Raw genomic sequence first — 19,756 nt, 5'->3', positions numbered from 1 at the left:
TGTGATCCCATTCACAAAGGAAGATCAAAGGGCAACACAAGTAATTATAGACCTGTTAGTTTAACTTCTGTTCCAGGAAAATTAATGGAAGCACTGGTTAAAGAAGCACTGCAGGATCATCTAGACAAGACTTCAGTTATAGCTCACACACAGCATGGTTTTGATAAGGGAAAGTCTTGACTGACCAATTTGATTGGATACTATGATGTGGTCACAAAGGAACTGGATGCAGGGAATAACTTTGATATCATATATTTGGATCTTAGAAAGGCTTTTTTTTTTTTTATAATGTTGCACATGGAAGACTGCTGCACAAATTGGAGCAGTGTGGCATTAGAGGCAAATTGCTGCTATGGATAAAGGGATGGTTGAGTGGGAGAAGACAGAGTGGTAATCAATGGACACTGCTCATCATGGACTAATGTTATTAGTGGAATCCCTCAGGGTTCAGTATTAGGTCTATTGTTGTTTTCTGTATTTATAAATGATATTGATGATGGTATATCAAGCTTAATGTCCAAGTCTGCAGACAATATGAAGGTTGGCAGGGTTGTTAAGGATACTAATGATAGTACACTGCTGCAACAGGATCTAGAAAAGTTGAGCAGATGGGCTGAGAGGTGGAAAATGAAGTTTAACATTGAAAAATGTAAAGTACTACATATGGAAAGCAGCAACCCTAGAGTGACGTATCAACTCTGTGGTACTACACTGACAGTGGCAGAGAACAAAAAGGACCTGGGGGTAATTGTGCAGGCAGATATGAAGTTTTCTGAGCAGTGCAGATGGTCTGCAAGAGTAGCTCATAGTGTGTTGTCAATGATATACAGGGATTTTTCTAGCAGGGATAAGGAGGTGATTATCCTCTTATATAAGGCAATGGTCAGGCCACACCTTGAGTACTATATACAGGTCTGGAGGCCTCATTTTAAGGATGTAGAGCTGTTGGAACGAGTACAGAGAAGGGCAACAAGATTAGTGAATGGTTGCTCTTATGAAGAAAGGCTTAAATTTTGCAAATTACAGTGTCTGGAGACTAGGCACCTGCAAGGTGATCTGATTGAGGTGTATCAAGCCTTGAATGGTTTGAGCATGCTCAATGCAGATGGAATTCTTCCTCTTGCTCAGAATAATTATTTGAGAGGGCATAAATTCAAATTGAGGAAAGACAAATGTAGGACAGATGTGCGGAAGTTTGCCTTTAGCCAGCGGGTGGTTGGTTGGTGGAACAGACTTCCATCCCTTGTTGTGGAAGTTGATGGCCTAAATAGTATTAGTAATGGCCGCATAGTGCAAGAAAGCCTATGGCTTATGCTGCCCAGCCAAAAAAAAAAAAAAAAAAAAATCCAAACAAAACAATGATAAAAACAAAAAAAATAAATAAATAAATAATAATAATTAATAAAAAAAAAAAAAAAAGGAAATTAAACCTATCATCCTATGCGCTTCCCTTACCCGAAAGTACTATCCAGATGACCTTTGAATTTCTCCAAACTGTCGGCTTCTACCACCCATGAAGGCAACTTATTCCAGTAATTTATAACTCGCTGGCTAAAATAAAACTTCCTGCAGTCCAATCTAACCATTTCCCCCCCGTAACTTGAATTTATGTCTCCTAGTTCTAGCATCATTTATAATCTTGAAATAAATAAATATTAATATAAATATAATTATTTTTAATAAATTTATAATCTTAAATAAATTTAAGACTGAGCTGTACAGGTACTTGGAACAAATGGAGGGGTGAAATGGGAGTGCATTTTTTTTTTTTTTTTTTTTTGGCTGATGCTGCATAAGCTTGCTTTCTTGCATCATATGCCTCTACTAATGCTAATGCTTGTATTCTTCTTCCAGACAGGTACGTTTTCAATATGCTGTATAGATTCATTGGTATGGACGCTTTCCTGAGTCTGGAAAGGATGCTCGACCACCATATTGTGTTGAACGCCCCCCGCAAAATTTATTGAGATGACTAGGAAGTATTTCCTGTCACACACTGCAGCAGCATCCAGAAAGGTCTTTAGCGCATCAATGGTCAAGGTTCCAGGCTTGAGAGTCCGGCCGCATTGTAGTGGTGTTGAATTCTTTTTATGTAGGAACCTCTCTAGAAGCTTGCTTGCCATGGTAAGCAGGGCAATTGGCCGATACAACTCTGGTTTCCTTGGGTTTTTGATCATCAACTTTATGTTTGCTGTCTTCCAGTCTTCTGGGAAGGTGCCTGTAGAAAGACATGTATTGAACAGTTGTAGCAGTAATTGTGGTGCAGTTTCAACTGTTTTACTTGGCATAATTTTGTTCGCACAAAGCAGTTGCTTGACGACACTGTGTAGAGGCTGGCAGTGTCTACAGAGATTGTCCCCATAAAGAAGACTCTCCAAAATGTATCAACTGCAAGAGACTTGGTAGCGATTATAAACATTCTGTAAGGGATGCCAAGTGTCCAGAATACTTAAAAGCGGTACAACTTACAGACAGCAGAACCAAACATGAGTGATAATGGTTCAAATTCAGCAACAGAGTTGGCTGATAAGAATCCAATTTTAGGTAATATTATATATGAGGGATAAATGTTCTTTATATAAATGGTCAGTGCTGCAGAGTGGCAGATGAGATTAGAATAACAGCATTTGAAAATAATTTTGATATTATTTGCATACAGGAACCCTTTCATTCTTTGCAGGTAGGGGGTGGGCCCACAAAGTTATGGGTTTTTCCACCGCGGCAAAAATTATTCATTCTCTTGACAAACCTCCAAAAAGTGCCATAGTTGTTTTAAATAATGATCTGGTTGTTACCAACATTACAGGTCTGTGCACGGACACTGTGACCTATTTAATGATTTCTACACCTTTCATAAGTTTTTAAATTGCATTTGTTTACTGTCTGCCAACTGAAGACATACAATTGACTCTCCATCATTTGGACAATATATGTACTAATTTTGCTTCTAAAAATCTTGTAATAACAGTGGATCTAAATGCCAAATCCAACTTCTGGCACAGCAGTTTTACCAACCCTAGAAGATTAGCTCTCTAGGATTTAATTTTATCCTACAAAAACTTAAGTGTGCAAAACTTGCCTGACAAGCCACTCATTCTCTACTGTGAATGCCAAATCAAACGTAGATGTCACTCTTACCACAGTTAAAATAGATAAAATTCTAACTGACTGGGATGTTATTCCAAGCCTTGTGAATAGTGACCACCGTGCTATTTTATTTGGTTTGAAGCCTCGACAGCAATATAATGATTTACAGCCACAAGATCTTAGACGTTTCTCAATGAACACCATTAAATGGAACAAATTCAAAGATTACCTTTTCAACATTTTCTCTGCAGATGTAGACAATTTAAAAGTTATGACGGCAATGGAATTTACAAATTTCATCCAGACCCAGTTGTATTTGGCAATGGAGTACTCAGCCAAAAGAAAGCAGACCAGAATAACTTCTGTTCCTTGGTGGTCTTCAGACTTAAGTAACCTGCGAAAGAAAGTTCAAGGCTAGAAAAGAATTCCAGCGACATAGGCACCTTTCTGCCTAGGATGTTCGGACTGACAGGGAAGCTTACATTATCCTAAGGAAAAACTATCAAAAGGCAATTGCCAACTCAAAAGAAAAGTGTTGGAAAAATCTCGTAACGGATATTGAAAATAAAGAACCGTGGGGCTTAGTTTACCTGATATCAAGGAACAAAATGGCTTGCGGAGATTTTTATAACACAGTTAATGTCTACGGTGGATTCCATAATTAACAACCTATTCCCCAACGATATATCAGATCTAGATTCACCTGAACAAATGCAAATACGTCATGATAATGAAAAGTATGAAGGACCATCGAACACTGAACCCTTTACACTCCTGGATTTGGGCTCTGACGTGGCAAAGCTCAATGGTAAGAAATGCCCAGGTATTGACCTGATTGAGAATACAGTCAGTTAAATTTTTTGAAATTTTTCCACACATTCTTTTAAATTTGATGAATAAGTGTTTACTAGAAAAAAATATTTCCTCGTCAATGGAAAATAGCCCTACTAAAGATACTGCACAAGCCTGAGAAATTAATATTAGATCCACGGGCATACAGACCTATTTCACTTTTAGCCAACCTGGGAAAATTGTTTGAGCAAATGTTAGCCCCAAGAATCCAAAAAATGCTAAAAGATCATCAGTTATATTCAGAAGCACAATGTGGCTTCAAGAAAGGACAGTCGACTAAAGACGATATAAATCTTCTGACCAACTATGCGTCCAACTCGCCTGCTAAATAAGTACTTCCTGTGTTTGTGGACTTTCAGGGTGCGTTTGACACTTTATGGTGGGAAAGTGCCCTCAGGAGCTTGATATCCATAGAGTGTGATGCGTACATCTACAGATCGTACTTTAGCAACAGACATATTAAGGTGTGTTAGGTATTTCTTTTGGCCTAGGACTGCCGTGAAAAAATTACTTGGACACTAAGGGTGCCGTGAACCGAGAAAGTTTGGGAACCTCTGCCTTAGATGATAAACTCAGCTTTCTGCCTCATGTGTCAAAACTCAAGGACAAAATCTGTTTTTTCACAGCCTCAGTTATCAGTCTCAAGGAGAAAGTGGGGATTATCAAAGAAAACCCTGAACCTTTACTATAAAACCATATTTTTGCCTATTATATCATATGCAGCAAGTGTTTGGTACCAAAAAGTATCAAAGGTAAAAGTGAAACAGAAACTTATTTCCACACAAAGATCAGTTCTGATGATCAATAATATTCCAAGGACTGTTTCAAACAACGCACTCCAAATACTTGGTGATTTATATATTGCTTTCCAGGGTTTGATTTACTACCTAAAAAAAGGGCAATCTAAGACATTGCTTGGAATTACGACTGACCCAGCCAGCGAATTTAAAAAAGGGAGCAGAAAAGGTTTTTGGAAGGAATTTACTGTTGTCTGGCAAAAAATATGGGATGAGAGCAAATTTGGGCTTGTAACAAGAAAGTATATTGCACAAGTGGAATTCTCAACCACTGGAGTTATTTCATGGTTTAGGCCTTCTATGACAACTTCTTATCTGCTAACAGGGCATGGGTCCCTCCAGGCTAAGTTATTTGAGCATGATCTGGAGCCTGATCCGTACTGCACATGTGGAGAATATGAAATGTGGATTCATGTACTTCTGAACTGTCCATTGTACTCTCAACCTAGAGCGGATTTAATGTCTACAGTTCTAAACTTATTGGAGAACAATGTAAATATCTTAGTTGAAGACCATAATAACTTTACTGCTCTGCAAACCTTTTCAAGAACAGTTTTCATATTGAGAACTCAGCTAAGAACTTCAGCTTCTCCTGGGAATTGACTTCACAAAAAAACAAAAGACAAAAGGTTTATGTGTAAACAGAAGATTTATGTGAATTGTTATCGTATTGATTTATGTCAAATATTATTGTGTTGACTTATGTGGATTGTTATTGCGTCGATTTATGCTAATTAATGTTGTGTTGATTTATGTCAACTGTTATTGACAAGATTTATGTCAATTGCTTTGTAAAGACTGGTTTCTGTGAAACACAAGGTTTATGAGAATCATTTAGTAGCTATCTCATTGTGCTTGTCGGCAGGTTTGAAAGTTCTAGCGGACAAACTAGACAGTGTTGTTATTTGTTCATTGTATACAATTTAATTATATATTGTTTTCCTGGTCCTTAGGAATTCAGAGACTCTGAGCATATTTAAAACAAGCATTGTATATATCTGTCTAATATAATAATTACTGTTTCTCGGTGGTAGTGAGGATAATTTGTGGAAGTTCTCCACTAGTAATTCATTTGTCGACACCCACTGGTATTGCACTACATCCAGTGGGTGAGGGACTTGTGCATTTGGCACAAATACATAACATAAACCAGGGCCTACAGAAGGGCACTGGGATAAGTTCAACAGCAGCTGTCTTATATTGGTGGTGGTATAATACCTCACACGTGTTTTTAGGCTAGATTTGTTGAGGTTCTACGCCAAAACAGATGAACTAGGTGGAGATGGGCTTTTGCCTAGGAGCCACCCTTGATTCTGGGATACACGTGCGCAATGCACGTGTATCACAGAATCAAGGTCTAATATAATGTCTTATATGCGTGTAATGAGAATGTTAATGTATATAAAATTGTATATATATCTTCATGTAAGTATTGTATATGTATGTAATAATTGTGTGTACAAATAAATGGAATGGCGTGTTCTCCCCCACACACTTTTTTCCTATGTTAAAAGTCATGAAGTGTAATTCATTAACACAACCAACACTGTCATGAAAAGCAAGTACTAAATACAGGTGGAGGCATGGAAATTTACGATTTCAAAAAACAAATTTCCCCACCACCAATAAATTGTTTTACTGGTGCGATAGGGAGAATTGTGTAACCCAACAAACGCTTATCCACATCATGCTGTTTAGTAACCATGGAACAGTGGAGTGGTGCACAACATGCTTTTACCGTCAAGGCATTTTACAAAAACAATGAAAATTACAAGGCCACTCGATATTTATTTTGCATTCAATTTAAGCTTGATCCAAGATTCTGTACTGTCTTTTGCGCCATTAAAACACATGTCCATAATTTTAAAGAAACTGGTTCTACTTTCTTAAAAAGACTCTAGATGAAAGAAGTGCCAGGACCACTCCGAAATGGAGTCCAAAGTGTTCTTCATGCTAACACACAGTTGTTGAACATATCCAACAGGATTGTACAACAAATATTGCACCAAGACTTAAATTTCCATCCTTACAAGGTATAGGTGCTGCAAGAATTAAAACCTGATGGTCTCCTTACCCAAAAAATTTTTGTCAAGCAATGCTAACTCAAATGGATCATGAAGACTTTATCACAATCTATGAATGTCTGATGAAGCTCACTTTCATCTAAACAGTGTTGTGAATACAAAATTTTTGTTATTGGTCAGAAGAAAACCCTCACCAATTCTGGCAGAAACCACTGCATAGTGACTGGGTAACAGTGTGGTGAAATTTCATTTAACAACATTACCAGCCCATATTTTTTTTTGAAAATAATAGAAGGGTAACACTGCAACATCAGACTGCCATGCTAACATGATCAACTTTTTTTAATTGATAAACTACCACTAGGCTGACTCACGTTAATGAGGCCAGTTTTTTTTTATTTTTTTTTATTTGGTAGTTGTTGGCACATCGGCTTCTGTGACCATAATGCACCTCCCAAGATTTTTGCAGTACTTTGATCCAAGCCCGAGGCAGGATTCGAACCCGCGACCTTTGGGTTGCTAGGCAGGCACTTTACCCACCCGGCTAGCCCGGTCGGCAATGAGGCCAGTAGATTCAAACAAGATAGTGTGACATCTCATACCTCCAGGGTATCAATTGAAGCTATATGACTGTGTTTACATAACCACATCATCCAGATGGCACAAAGCTATAGCTTTTTAGGGAACTGCAAAGTGTAACTTTCTTTATTGCTTAAAAATTATTGTACTTTTTTGTAAATTTGATTTAAAATTAGTAGTGTAGTTATTATTTGTGATTGAACTTATCCAACAGGATTGTATGACAAATATTGCACCAAGACTTAAATTTCCATCCTTACAAGGTATAGGTACTGCAAGAATTAAAACTTCATGGTCTCCTTACCCAAAAAATTTTTGCTAAGCAATGCTAACTCAAATGGATCATGATGAAGACTTTATCACAATCTATGGATGTCTGATGAAACTCAATTTCATTTTAACAGTGAGATATGGGAGAAGCAGTGTTGTGAATAAACAAAATTTTTGTTATTGGTCAGAAGAAAACCCTCGCCAATTACAGCAGTAACCACTGCATAGTGACTGGGTAACAGTGTGGTGCAATTTCATTTAACAACATTATCGGCCCATATTTTTTTGAAAATAATAGAAGAGTAACAACTGCAACATCAGACTGCCATGCTAACACATGATCAACTTTTTTTAATTGATAAACTACCTAGTAGGCTAACTCAGGTTAATGAGGCCAGTAAATTCAGACAAGATAGTGTGACATCTCATACCTCCAGGACATCAATGGATGCTGTATGACTGTGTTTACATAACCACATCATCCAGATGGCACAAGGCTATAGCTTTTTAGGGAACTGCAAAGTGTAACTTTCTTTATTGCTTAAAAATTATTGTACTTTTGTAAATTTAATTTAAAATTAGTAGTGTAGTTATTATTTGTGATTCTCTCATTAAGCTGGTGAATTCTTTAATTACTTGACCTATGTAATTGCTTAAGAAACCACAGTCAACTTCTGCTGCCATTGTGTTGTATCAATAAGAAAGTATTTTTATTGCGATAAATTAAACTATAAAATATGGCAATAAAAACACATTTTAATAATGTGACTTTATCATGTAGTATGTAATGTAATCTAAAAGAGCAAGCTTGTACTGCCATTAAATAAGTGGGATTAGCATACCATTATTCTTTTCGATCTCTGTTTCATGTGTTGTTTTTAAATTAAATTTAGATTAAAATCATGCCTCTGATTAATCCAGCAAAGCAAAGGGCTCAAAGTAGCAGGAATGCCTTGATTCAGGGGAGAATTTCAGAAGGTGGTTTCCCTACAAATCAGGATTATGTTACATGCATTACTTGTGATCTTTTTGTGAAGCTACCTCTAGCAGGCCATGATACAGCCATACAGCCATAGGGGGATGCAAAGAGCATGAGGAGGTTAAGTTCAAACTCAGCTTTCTGATGGATTATATGAGGGATTGAAGAATACGGTTGACACCTTCAAAGGATTAAAAGGGAGTCACCCATTAAGCACTCAGTCGCTTTTATGCTCTTAATTAACACGTTCGCTGCCGGGATGCAAACTTGCAACACCAACTACAATTTTAATGTTCTAATGGAAATATGCATCCATTCAATTGTGGTCAATAAATGAGTGGTGTAAAAGGAAAGGCACATGTAATGAGCAACCTGGCTGGAATGAAATTTCAGCCATGAAATATATGTCATGACTTACCTGCCACTACTTTTGACCTGGCTTCCGCATGCTCTTAATTCAAATTTAAACATGGTTTCAGTGTTTTAACCACATGCTACTTATATTTCACATCAGAAACAGAGGCCTTACTACTTGCTGTTTTTCCTTTGGTTTTGAAGGTTGACCCTTGATGAAGATGTCAAAATCATCAGCTTTACAGCATTAAGTACTTCTTTTAATGTACTATTTTTATTTTTCAGGTACCTACAGATTTTTTCCATAGTTATGACTTCCAGTTTTGTTAGCTCCCATCTCTCTTTACCACATTCTACTTATCGACATTTCATTATGATCGTCGGGTACTTTCTGGTATATTTAGCAGTGCCCCTGGTCCATAAACCATTTTAACATCATTATAAATATCATTCTTAATATCATTATAACCATTCTCTACAACCTCTTATTATTAATACATTATATCTATATATACAGTAAGCGCCGACTATAGTGATCACATTGAAATTGATTTTTGAATTTTGATTCTAATAAATGCAGGGGCACGTTATACCCCCATGGGGCCCAAGGCAAAATGGAATTTGGGGACCCCATCTAAAGAAAAAACTAATAAAGAACATTTTCAATTTCATTTTATTGTAACAACAAAACAAATGACATAAGAAAAATATCTAATCCAGAAGAATAATTTAGAAATAATACATACACTTAAACTAATAAGTATTTTTATACTACTTTATATGGACTTTTTTTGGGTTGAGAAATTGTATATCAGTTCATTACAATCAATCCTGTTTGTAATATCATTTTCAATACAAATTATTGCAAAATTATTTAATTTTTCTTGTCCAACTGAATTTCTAATATAATTCTTAGTTCTGCTGATGCGTTACAAACAGGAATTGACAAAAATACTTTTAATATTACGTCCACATTAGGAAAAGTTGGTATTAGTCCTCCTTGAATTGCTTTGTACATTAATGAAGGTGAAGATAAATTTTCATTTTCTGCAAAATGTATAAAACGCATTAATTCTTCTTTAAAAACATTAGCGTCAATGTCATCTGAATAAGTATTTATTAAATTAATAATACAATTGTCATATTCCCTCAGTGATGTTTTCCTTAAATTTAAATTTGTAAATATAGCAAAATAATTTAAAATATTTTCTAAATGCCTCAACATGTCTATTAATTTCTACTAGCAATTTATTGCAAATAACATTTAAACAATTTACAACAAATGCTTGTTTGCCTGTCAACTGCACATCCTAATCTCTTTTTTCATCAAAGTGTAATTTTCATTTATGGAATTTAATTGCTGTAGAATTGAATACCATATGAAAAGAAATCATACAGCTTTTATGCTTCTAATTTTGTCAAAGGTTTTTCATTTGAATCATTACAGAATGTAAATAAAGCTTCTTTTATGGCAAAAAAATTCATCTTAACAGCTAGAATTGTGTCTGCCCTTGCAGACCATCTGGTGGAACTAATTCTTTTTAATGTTTTATTTCTTTCTGAGTTTGTCTTTATTAAAAGATCCCATTTTTTTGTTAAGTAAGAAAAAAATACAAATAAAATTTAAATAAAATCAAAAAAATGACTCTCTTCTGAACAAGATTTTGCAGCTGAATTTCCAACTAAATTTAAGGTATGAGATGCACACGGAATAAAAAATGCATTTTTACTATTGCTCTTAACCTTCGCCTGTAATCCGTTGTATATACCAGACATATTTGCCACATTGTCGTAAGATTGGCCGCAACAGTTTTGAATATCTAGACCATACTCCATTAAGGTTGATATTATATTTTCTAAATAACTAGCATTGTGTTTTTCAACAAGAATGAAAGACAAGAAACGTTTCTGTATTTGGTTTTGTTTATCTATGAATCTTATGATAAAAGATAACTGATCTGCATGACTTACATCGGGAATTGAGTCAACAATAAGTTAAAAAATATTAGCATTAGCATGGGTACATGATGCAAGAAAGCAAGTTTATACAGCATCAGCCAAAAAAAACAAAAAAAAACACACACCCCCTTCTCATTTCACCCATTCACTCGCTCCAAATGTTTGTCCAGTTTTGCATTGAATCTGTTTAAACTATCAACTTCTACAACGACAGATGGAAGTTTGTTCCAGCAATCACCCACACACTAGATAAAGACAAACTTCCACACATCTATCCTACAACTGTCTTTCCTCAATTTGAATTTATGCCCTCTTAGGCAAGGGCACACAATTATTCTGAGCAAGAGGAAAAATCCCATCAACATTGAACATGCTCAACCCATTCAAGGCTTTATACACTTCAATCAGATAACCTTGCAGGTGCCTAATCTTCTGACACTATAATTTGCAAAACTTACGCCTTTCTTTGTAACAGCAACCCTTGGTTCCATTCACTAATCTCGTTGCCCTTCTCTGTACTCGTTCCAATAAAGTACTCCAGGTGTGGCCTGACCATTGCCTTATACAAGGGGGTAGTCACCTCCTTATCCTTGCTAGAAAAATTCCTGTATATCATTGACAAGACACCATGAGCTACTCTTGCACACCGTCTGCACTGCTCAGAAAACTTCATATCTGCCTGCACAATTACCCCCAGGTCCTTTTCACTCTCTACCACTGTCAATGTAGTACCACAGAGTTGATACATTACTCTGCAGTTACTGCTTCCCATATGCAGTACTGTCATTAGTGTCATTAACAACCCTGTTGACCTTCTTATCGTCTGCAAACTTGGACATTAAGCCTGATATACCATCATTAATATCATTAATCAATACAGAAAACAACAATGGACCAAACACTGAACCCTGGAGACTCCACTAAAAACATTGGTCCACGAAGAGCAGCGTCCATTGATTACCACTCTCTGTCTTCTCCCACTCAACCATCCCTTATATAATTTGCCTCCAATGCCACACAGCTCCAATTTGTGCAGCAGTCTTCCAGGTGCAACAGTATCAAAAGCCTTTCGAAGATCCAAATATATGATATCAAAATTATACTTCGCATCTAGTTCCTTCGTGACTACATCATAGTATCCAATCAAATTGGGCAGACAAGACTTTCCCTTAACAAACCTATGCTGTGTCCGAGCTATAACTGAAGTCTTGTCTAGATGATCCTGCAGTGCTTCTTTAACCAGTGGCTCCATTAATTTTCCTGGAACAGAAGTTAAACTAACAGGTCTGTATTTACCTGTGTCTCCTTTGATCCTCCTTTGTCGATTGGGGTCACATTTCCAGTCCATGGGTACCTCCCCTGAGTCCAAGGAAGCTCTCATAATTATGGCTAAAGGTTTGGTTACTTCCTTTGCTGCTTCCTTTAATATAACTGGATGGATTTCATCCACCGCAGGTGCCTTTCTTATGTTTTATCTTTAACAATTTCTCCTCCACTTTACTCTCAGTTATTACAAGATTATCTAGCTTACTGCTCACTCCTCACGTGTGAATGAAGATGCAAAATATTCATTTAGTTTGTTAGCTACCTGAGCAGAATCATCAACAGTTGAACCATCGATATCAAGTGGACCAATATGATTCATCCCCTTTCTTATAGAGTTTACATAAATAAAGAACTCTTTGCTGTTTTTCTTTGCATCCTTGGCCAAAGATTTCTCATAATCTGCCTTTGCCTGCCTAACCTCCTATGTGACGGTTACAGACCAGCTTATATCTATCATAGGCTTCTGTGTCACTTGTTATTTTATATGTATCCTATGCAACCCACAAATTCCAGTCAGTCTCTGGGAAATTAAAATCACCCATTATAAGACACTCTGATTTATTGGCCTGCTCTATTTCTCTGCATAATTGGTCATTATACTCATCGGATTCATTAGGCTTATAACACACACCTACTCTCATTTTTCCTTTCCAAGTGCTTATGTCACACCAAACAGACTCAACATTGCATTGCATTGTCCACCAACATCATTTGGATGCCCTTCCTTAGATTTTATGTGTTTCTTGACTAACAGCATAACCCCTCCTCCCTTCCTGTCCTGTCTATCCTTTCTGTACACATTGTACTCGCCAAATTCCAATTCTGCACTGCTTATGTCTGTGTGACACCACGTCTCTGATATCCCAACAATATCTGCTTTTGATGTCTTTACTAGCACTTCAAGCTCATCAAATTTATTAACTATACTCCTAACATCATACCAGCCAAGTTTATTGCGACGACCGACTAACTGGTTAAAATAAATTAATTAGAATAAAAATAAAAAATGATATATACACAAGATAAAACAGAAATAAAATAAGATAAAAGTGTTAAAATATAAGCGTTAAAATACATAGTAGCTTTCGAAGTGAAGTGCCTCTTCGTCAGCTAGTCTGTGAATGGTGTACTTCAGTATATATTGATGGTTACAATAGCACAAGTCAGCTGGACATTATCACGTATCACGAGTCTGTTGTCGGTAGAGCAGAATTACATACATGTGATGATCACCAGCGTTCGTTGCACTGCAATACGGTTCATTCTATAACAGGATGTAAGTGTACTCCCCTCGTGCAATTCATAGTACTATTATTGGTGTCTATGTGAAGTGCTTCAAGCCATGAGCATTTTATCTTATGTATATATCATATTTTTTTTTTTAATAAATTTATTTTAACCAGTTAGTCGGTCGTCGAAAGAAACTTGAACGATATAATGCAATCCAACACACAAGGCCTGTTTTCTAATATACTCCTAGCATTGGTGTACATGCACCTGTTTCTACTCTTAGTTACCCTAACACAGCTCATGTATTTACTTGTTCCACTATGACTCCCAGCAGTCCTGGAAATCCCCATTGCCTTGCTTTCCAGGCTGCTCCTCAATTGCATTTCAAAAGAAGCAGTGCAAGAATCACTTTCACCTCTGCCAGCGGCTACTGTTAATCTATTATTCCGTGTATCCCCCCCCCAAGCTAGCAGTTTTCCGACCCACCTAAACCTGCCTTGATAGCATCAGCAAATATTCTTGCACCCTTTATATTTAAGTGTATCCCATCCCTGTAAAAGCAGTCTCTCCTGTTAACAAGTACAGATCAGGCTGAAAAAAAATTCTATCCCTTGAGCCTTGCACAATCTTTCCAGGGCCGAATTGATCGACAAGGCTCTCATCATATACTCCCTCCTATGCAGACACTTTCAAATTCAACTCTAAAATGTTTGAGTGGAAGAAGCTGCAGAATAATTATCAATGGGCACTGCTCTTCATGGACTGTTATTTGTGGAGTCTCCCAAGGTTTGGTGCTGTACCCATTGTTTTCAATATTTATTAATGATACTGTTGAACGTATATCAGGCTTAATATCTAAGTTTGCAGATGATACAAAGGTTGAAAAGGTAGTTAATGACAGTAATCAGGATGAACTACTGCAACAAGATCTAAGGAAATTAAGTCAATGGGTTAAGAAATGGCAGTTGAAGTTTAACATTGACAAATGCAATGTACTACGTATGGATAGCAGTAATCCCAGGTGACTTATCAATTGTGTAATACTACACTCATGTAGTGGAAAATGAAAAAGACCTGGGGATAATTGTGCAGCAAACATGAAAATTCTCTGAGCAGTGCAGACATGCCGCTAGAAGAGCTCATGGGGTTTTGTCAAAGAAATACAGAATGTCTGCTAGCAGGTATAAGGAGGTGATTATCCCTTTGTACAAAGCCATGGTAAGGCTGCACCTTGGGTACTGTATACAGGTCTGGAAGCCTCACTTTAGGAAGGATGTAGATCTGCTGGAATGGGTGCAGAGAAGAGCAACCAGATTAGTGAAGGAAATAGAAGGGTGCTCTTACCTAGTAAAACTTCAATTCTACAAATTACAGCCTCTGGAGACTAGGCACCTGCATGGTGATCTGACTGAGGTGTTTAAGACCTTGAATGGATTGAGTGTGAATGGCATTGTTTCTCTTGCTGAGACTACACACGAGTAGGCATAATTGGAGGCTTGAAGTGATGGAACCCAATAGTAAGTCTTCAGAGCTAAGTTCCAGTCAACCCTTTCCCATCCCATCTCTTCCATCATGCAGTACTACTGATGACTTTTGAGGTTATGATGAACATCATGGCGAGATCCAATTTTCCTTACATTTGAGGGTACAGCTCTAAAACGGTTTTCGCAGGTCGGCCGCTAGTTAATACACCAGACCGAGCCTATTGGTACCTCTTTAGGAGGCTTCCGGATCAGCCAGTGTATAATCTTGCTACCTCTACTCTGCCAGGTAGTAACCGAAGGGAGTCAGAGTGGTGTGTATGGGGGGGGGGCATTGTCGAGGCCACGTTATGTCAAGGATCTGGGTATATTCTTACCATGTTTGTAAAATAATAAGAGAAGTTTACTTCAATATAGTATACACTTCCGTATGATACTCCCAAGAAATTAAAACGAAAAAATCGAAAACCTAACATTAGAGTAACAAATAATTTAAAAATTAATTAAAAATCAATTTAACACAATTAAAAATAAGAAATAAAAATTCTTATTTTTAATTGCATTTCACTGATGTGATTTTTGATAAAGACATATTGTAAAATTTATTGTGTGGTGTGCTGTGCCATGCCGCAGATGAATATATGGTTTATATATTTAAATATATAAAAATTAACTATGTTATTAGTAGTAGTATTAGTATGGTATATGATGTAAAACAGCTAACTTAAAGGATCAGCCAAAAAAAAAAAAAAAAAAAACTGTCATATCAGCTGTCGATCACTTCCAAAATATTTGTCTATTCCTTCCTAATTATACAAAACTAACAATAAAACATTAATGGCTAAATTCGGAACAGGGTGTTCACTCCAGACTATAGGTGCTTTTTTGATTGTGTGGGTTGTTTTTAGTGTAGGCATTTTTTTTTAAGCCTTTCATTTTTAGCTAGTGAAAAAACGTTAATTTTAGTTTACGCCACTAATTCGGGACGGATTCAAATAATTGGTGATATCCGTAATTGGTAAAACTTTAGAACAGGGCAAAAGAAGTGTGGGTTTTAGACTTTTATTTTTGGCTAGTAAAAAAAAAGGTAGGTTAGTTCACGCCATTAATTCGGGAAGGATTCAAGCGAGCTAGTGAAAAAAAAGTTAGGTTATGTTACGTTGGCGTGAGCACCCTGTTCTGAATTTTACCACATTAAATTTCGGTAGAAAATTTGCGATTTGCTGTTCCTCCTGCCTGCTACAGAACACGAAATATTCCAATGTAGCATCGCCTGGCGCAAGGATAGTGCCGCACCAGTTCATTTCAAAGTAGCCACGCTATAAATAATTACCATAAAAAAGGCCTTCATATTTTACCAAGAAAAATATTTAACTAACTTTTTTTTCGTCACAAACTAATCTAAAAAAATGTATATTTCAAACGTAAAAATTTCAGGATTGCTATTTTTCCTCTTCCCCACCGATCTCAATGCTAGAGAATGAAGAAGAAAAGTGAAAATCCATCACGGCTGAATTTAACTGTTATGCCTAACGTTAATTGATTTTTTGATATATATATATATATATATATATATCAATTGATTTTTTGATATATATATATATATATATATATATATATATATATATATATACACACACACACACACACATATATATATATATATGGGTCAGAAAAAATTCGGCGCATAAAACACACGCTGCTTCACAAGAAATGAAAATATGATTATTTTTCATTACGTATACATAAAGGCACAAGTCAATAATTAACCACAAAATTCAGTTTGGCTTACCAAAAAGCCCTTACCTTTCTTGCGCATGAATCGTTTCAGTATTGCCAGCTTCAGTCATATTTTCAGCACAAATTTTTAAAAAATAATAAGAAATAAATGCATATGTATATATTCACCCCGTAAGTAGCTATGTATATTCTGGCAATAAATGAATGCGAAGATATAAGTATCTTTTGTACATTAGGGGCTTTTGACAATGAAACTTCGTCTGCTACTTCTAACTTCCATATTGGCACATCACGTCGTTGCTATTTCAAAGACAATATGTACAAAGTGTGCGATGCACACACGGAGAAGGAAGACAAGGCGAAAAGGAAAGTAGGTCTTCAGGGCTTCGAATATTTCTACGCCATACAGCATACAGAAAAGTAGGTTGCTCAACTGACCTATAAACATTAAAGTCGTTACTGCACTTTGTCTAGGCCAATGACATTCAAATTAGCATTGTCTATGTCAATGTCCGTTCCATTCAACGCTCCCTTGCACAGGACGCTATAAATGGAGCACTGCGTTCAAAGTTAATGATACATAAACACCACAGAATAATACATAAACACAGCCATAGTTCATATTTTTCTCCCAGCTAAACCTATCCCTACAGAGTAATAGGATCTTAATACTCTGTGCCTATCCCCGACTAAAAAATCCCAAAGGCAGGTCGGTTTTCTTGAAAAGCTGCACATACACACAGTATTCTCTTATTATTATTATTAGCTATATGGTGCAAGGAAGCCTGAGGCTTATGCTGCACCAGGCAAAAAAAATTCCCGAGTTACCCTAAGAGAGAGAGAGAGAGACAAAAGTAGAAGGGAATCACAAAGACCTGATTATAATGAATAACAGAATACATCAGTATTCTATTAAGTTAGCTGATTATGGTGAATAAATCAGTATTCTTTTAATTTAGCTGACTATAATGAATAAGAGACATCAGTATTATCTTATTTAGCTGATTATAATAAATAAATTATTTCTATCCTCTCTTTCAAATAAAAATATGCGATTCTGAAATGTGAATATATTCCAATTTAAAATATAGATTCAAATCTTTGGTGTTTCAAAATCAGGTTGTCAAGCGACTAATTACCCCAGGGGTTCACATCTGGTGAGTATGGGCTTGGCATACCCGCGGTCCTGAGCTGGATATCATCATTCTTCTCTTTCTTGGTGATTCCCTTCTACTTTTGACTGACTCTCTCTCTCTCTCTCTCACAGGGTAACTCGGGAATTGTTTTTTGGCTGGTGCAGCATAAACCTCAGGCTTCCTTGCACCATATAGATAATAATAATAATAAAGCCATGTCGGCAGACGTGCCCGAATAAGGTTTACAACAGGTGCGGAATACTTTGGGTACCGAGGAGTACTATATAAATAAAAATAAATAGGTCTATATAAATAAAAGGGAACGAAATAAAGAATATTTAATATTATCATTAAATAAAAACAAACAAAATAAAAAGTAAAGATAAAGACATCCATTCTTTCTTTCCCCGCCCCCCACAGCGTGTAGCACAGTGGTATCGTCAGAGACCTCCCCACACCGGGTGGAAAAGGCCCGGGTTCGAATCTCGTCGATGACGCCAGGAACTTTAATGGGTTTTTTTCACTCCGTGGCTAAGTTAGTCTGTCTGAGGTGTAGATAGCAAGATTTCTCCCAGAAATTGGGGTTTTTCGTGCAGCAAAACAGGCAAATCGACCAAAGAACACACGCAATTTACAAACATAAATACGGATTTATGTAATCAATTACGGGTAACCCTAAAATAATAATTTTTTTTTTTTTTTTTGTTCCAAGTAGATCGCAAATAGTTCTTTATAAGTTTTAGCTTTGAAAGGCTTCTCTCACATGAAGCCACAGACACAGATCGTCAGAAATAATTTCAGGCTTAGTGAAAGGGTTGGGAGAGATTCTACGAAGTTCCATTCAGCTATAAATGTCAAAACGTCTAATATTGTCCAAGCTTTGACTTCTTCCAGATCAATCTCTGCTGCTTTCAGGTGCCTTCTCAGCATGTTGACGATTAAACTTCACACCAGCCGGAAGATAAATAAATTTTCAATACTGTAATTAAAACACTTTATTTACAATAAAATAAATATAGAATAGATATATATTTACAATAAAATTAAAAATATAAAAATAAATAACACTGATAAAATATACTAAAAAACCTAGAAATTAAAAGCGATAAAATTTGCTGTAGCTTTCGGAGGCAGCAGTCTCCTTCCTCAGCAGCACATCCTTAAATAGGCACACGTCACATGGTTCCACGGTTGGAATTTTCCATTTGCGCACAGGAACCGGAAATGGCGCTAGCTGAAACCGTTCATCACGTCCAAGAACGACGGTTTCCAGGAGGGGGTGCAGAGACACACCCCTATCCCTATTAATAGTATTGCTAGCTGCCCCAATAAGCTCTCAAGCCATTTACAGTCCCAGAACCCTTGTGCATGATCTGTGATGATAGAATCCTCTGGGGAAATTTGGTGTTGTTTCTCCCAGAAATGTTCTGCCACAGCAGACTTCCTACTATTTGCGGACTTTATTGCGTTTACATGTTCTTCCAGCCGGTCTTTCAGTCGCCGCCCTGTCTCACCCACATAACACACCCCACAATCCGGGCGCTTAATTTCGTACACCACCCCACTGCTGGGTTCTTTGGATATGGGGTCTTTAACTCGAGATATCACTGTGTGCAACCTCCAACCTGGGAGTTGCACACAGCGTATCTGACACCCCCAAACTATTCGTGCAATGTGGTCTGAAATACCCGGATAGTGGGGAATGTATGCGGTGCTCACAGTGGTGAACTGCTCATTACGGGTGGACTCTACTCCTCTAATGGCTCTGTCTAACACCCACTGGGGGTAGCCGCACTTCTTGAGGTCTGCTGTGACATGAACAATTTCATTATCTTTATCCTCGGAGGTGCTACAATGGGACCCCACCCTGTCTATTAAAGCCTTGACCACACTGTTTTTGTGTTGGCTGGCTTGTGCAGAGGTATAATGGGTATATTGACCC

The 19,756-nt window shown here is 36.9% G+C and overlaps 1 protein-coding gene across 2 annotated transcripts in view; it reads right to left on the bottom strand.

Moving 5' to 3' along the window:
* Positions 1 to 17,229, bottom strand: part of LOC150078411 (E3 ubiquitin-protein ligase MARCHF5-like) — a 229,979-nt gene extending 212,750 nt beyond the window's left edge. For both annotated transcript variants that reach the window (XM_090385465.1, XM_090385466.1), the window contains exon 1: positions 16,745 to 17,229. In XM_090385465.1, the coding sequence (XP_090241591.1) occupies positions 16,745 to 16,788 (44 nt within the window). In that variant the 5' untranslated portion in view covers positions 16,789 to 17,229. The remainder of the gene's footprint in view (positions 1 to 16,744) is intronic.
* Between the last annotated feature and the right edge of the window lie 2,527 nt (positions 17,230 to 19,756).

This window comes from Mastigoproctus giganteus, chromosome 11, assembly GCF_048544385.1.
Source record: "Mastigoproctus giganteus isolate SK-2022 chromosome 11, ASM4854438v1, whole genome shotgun sequence".
NCBI classification, from domain to species: Eukaryota; Metazoa; Arthropoda; class Arachnida; order Uropygi; family Thelyphonidae; genus Mastigoproctus; species Mastigoproctus giganteus.
Note: the sequence above shows the minus strand (reverse complement) of the source record. Positions and strands in the feature narration are given on the sequence as shown.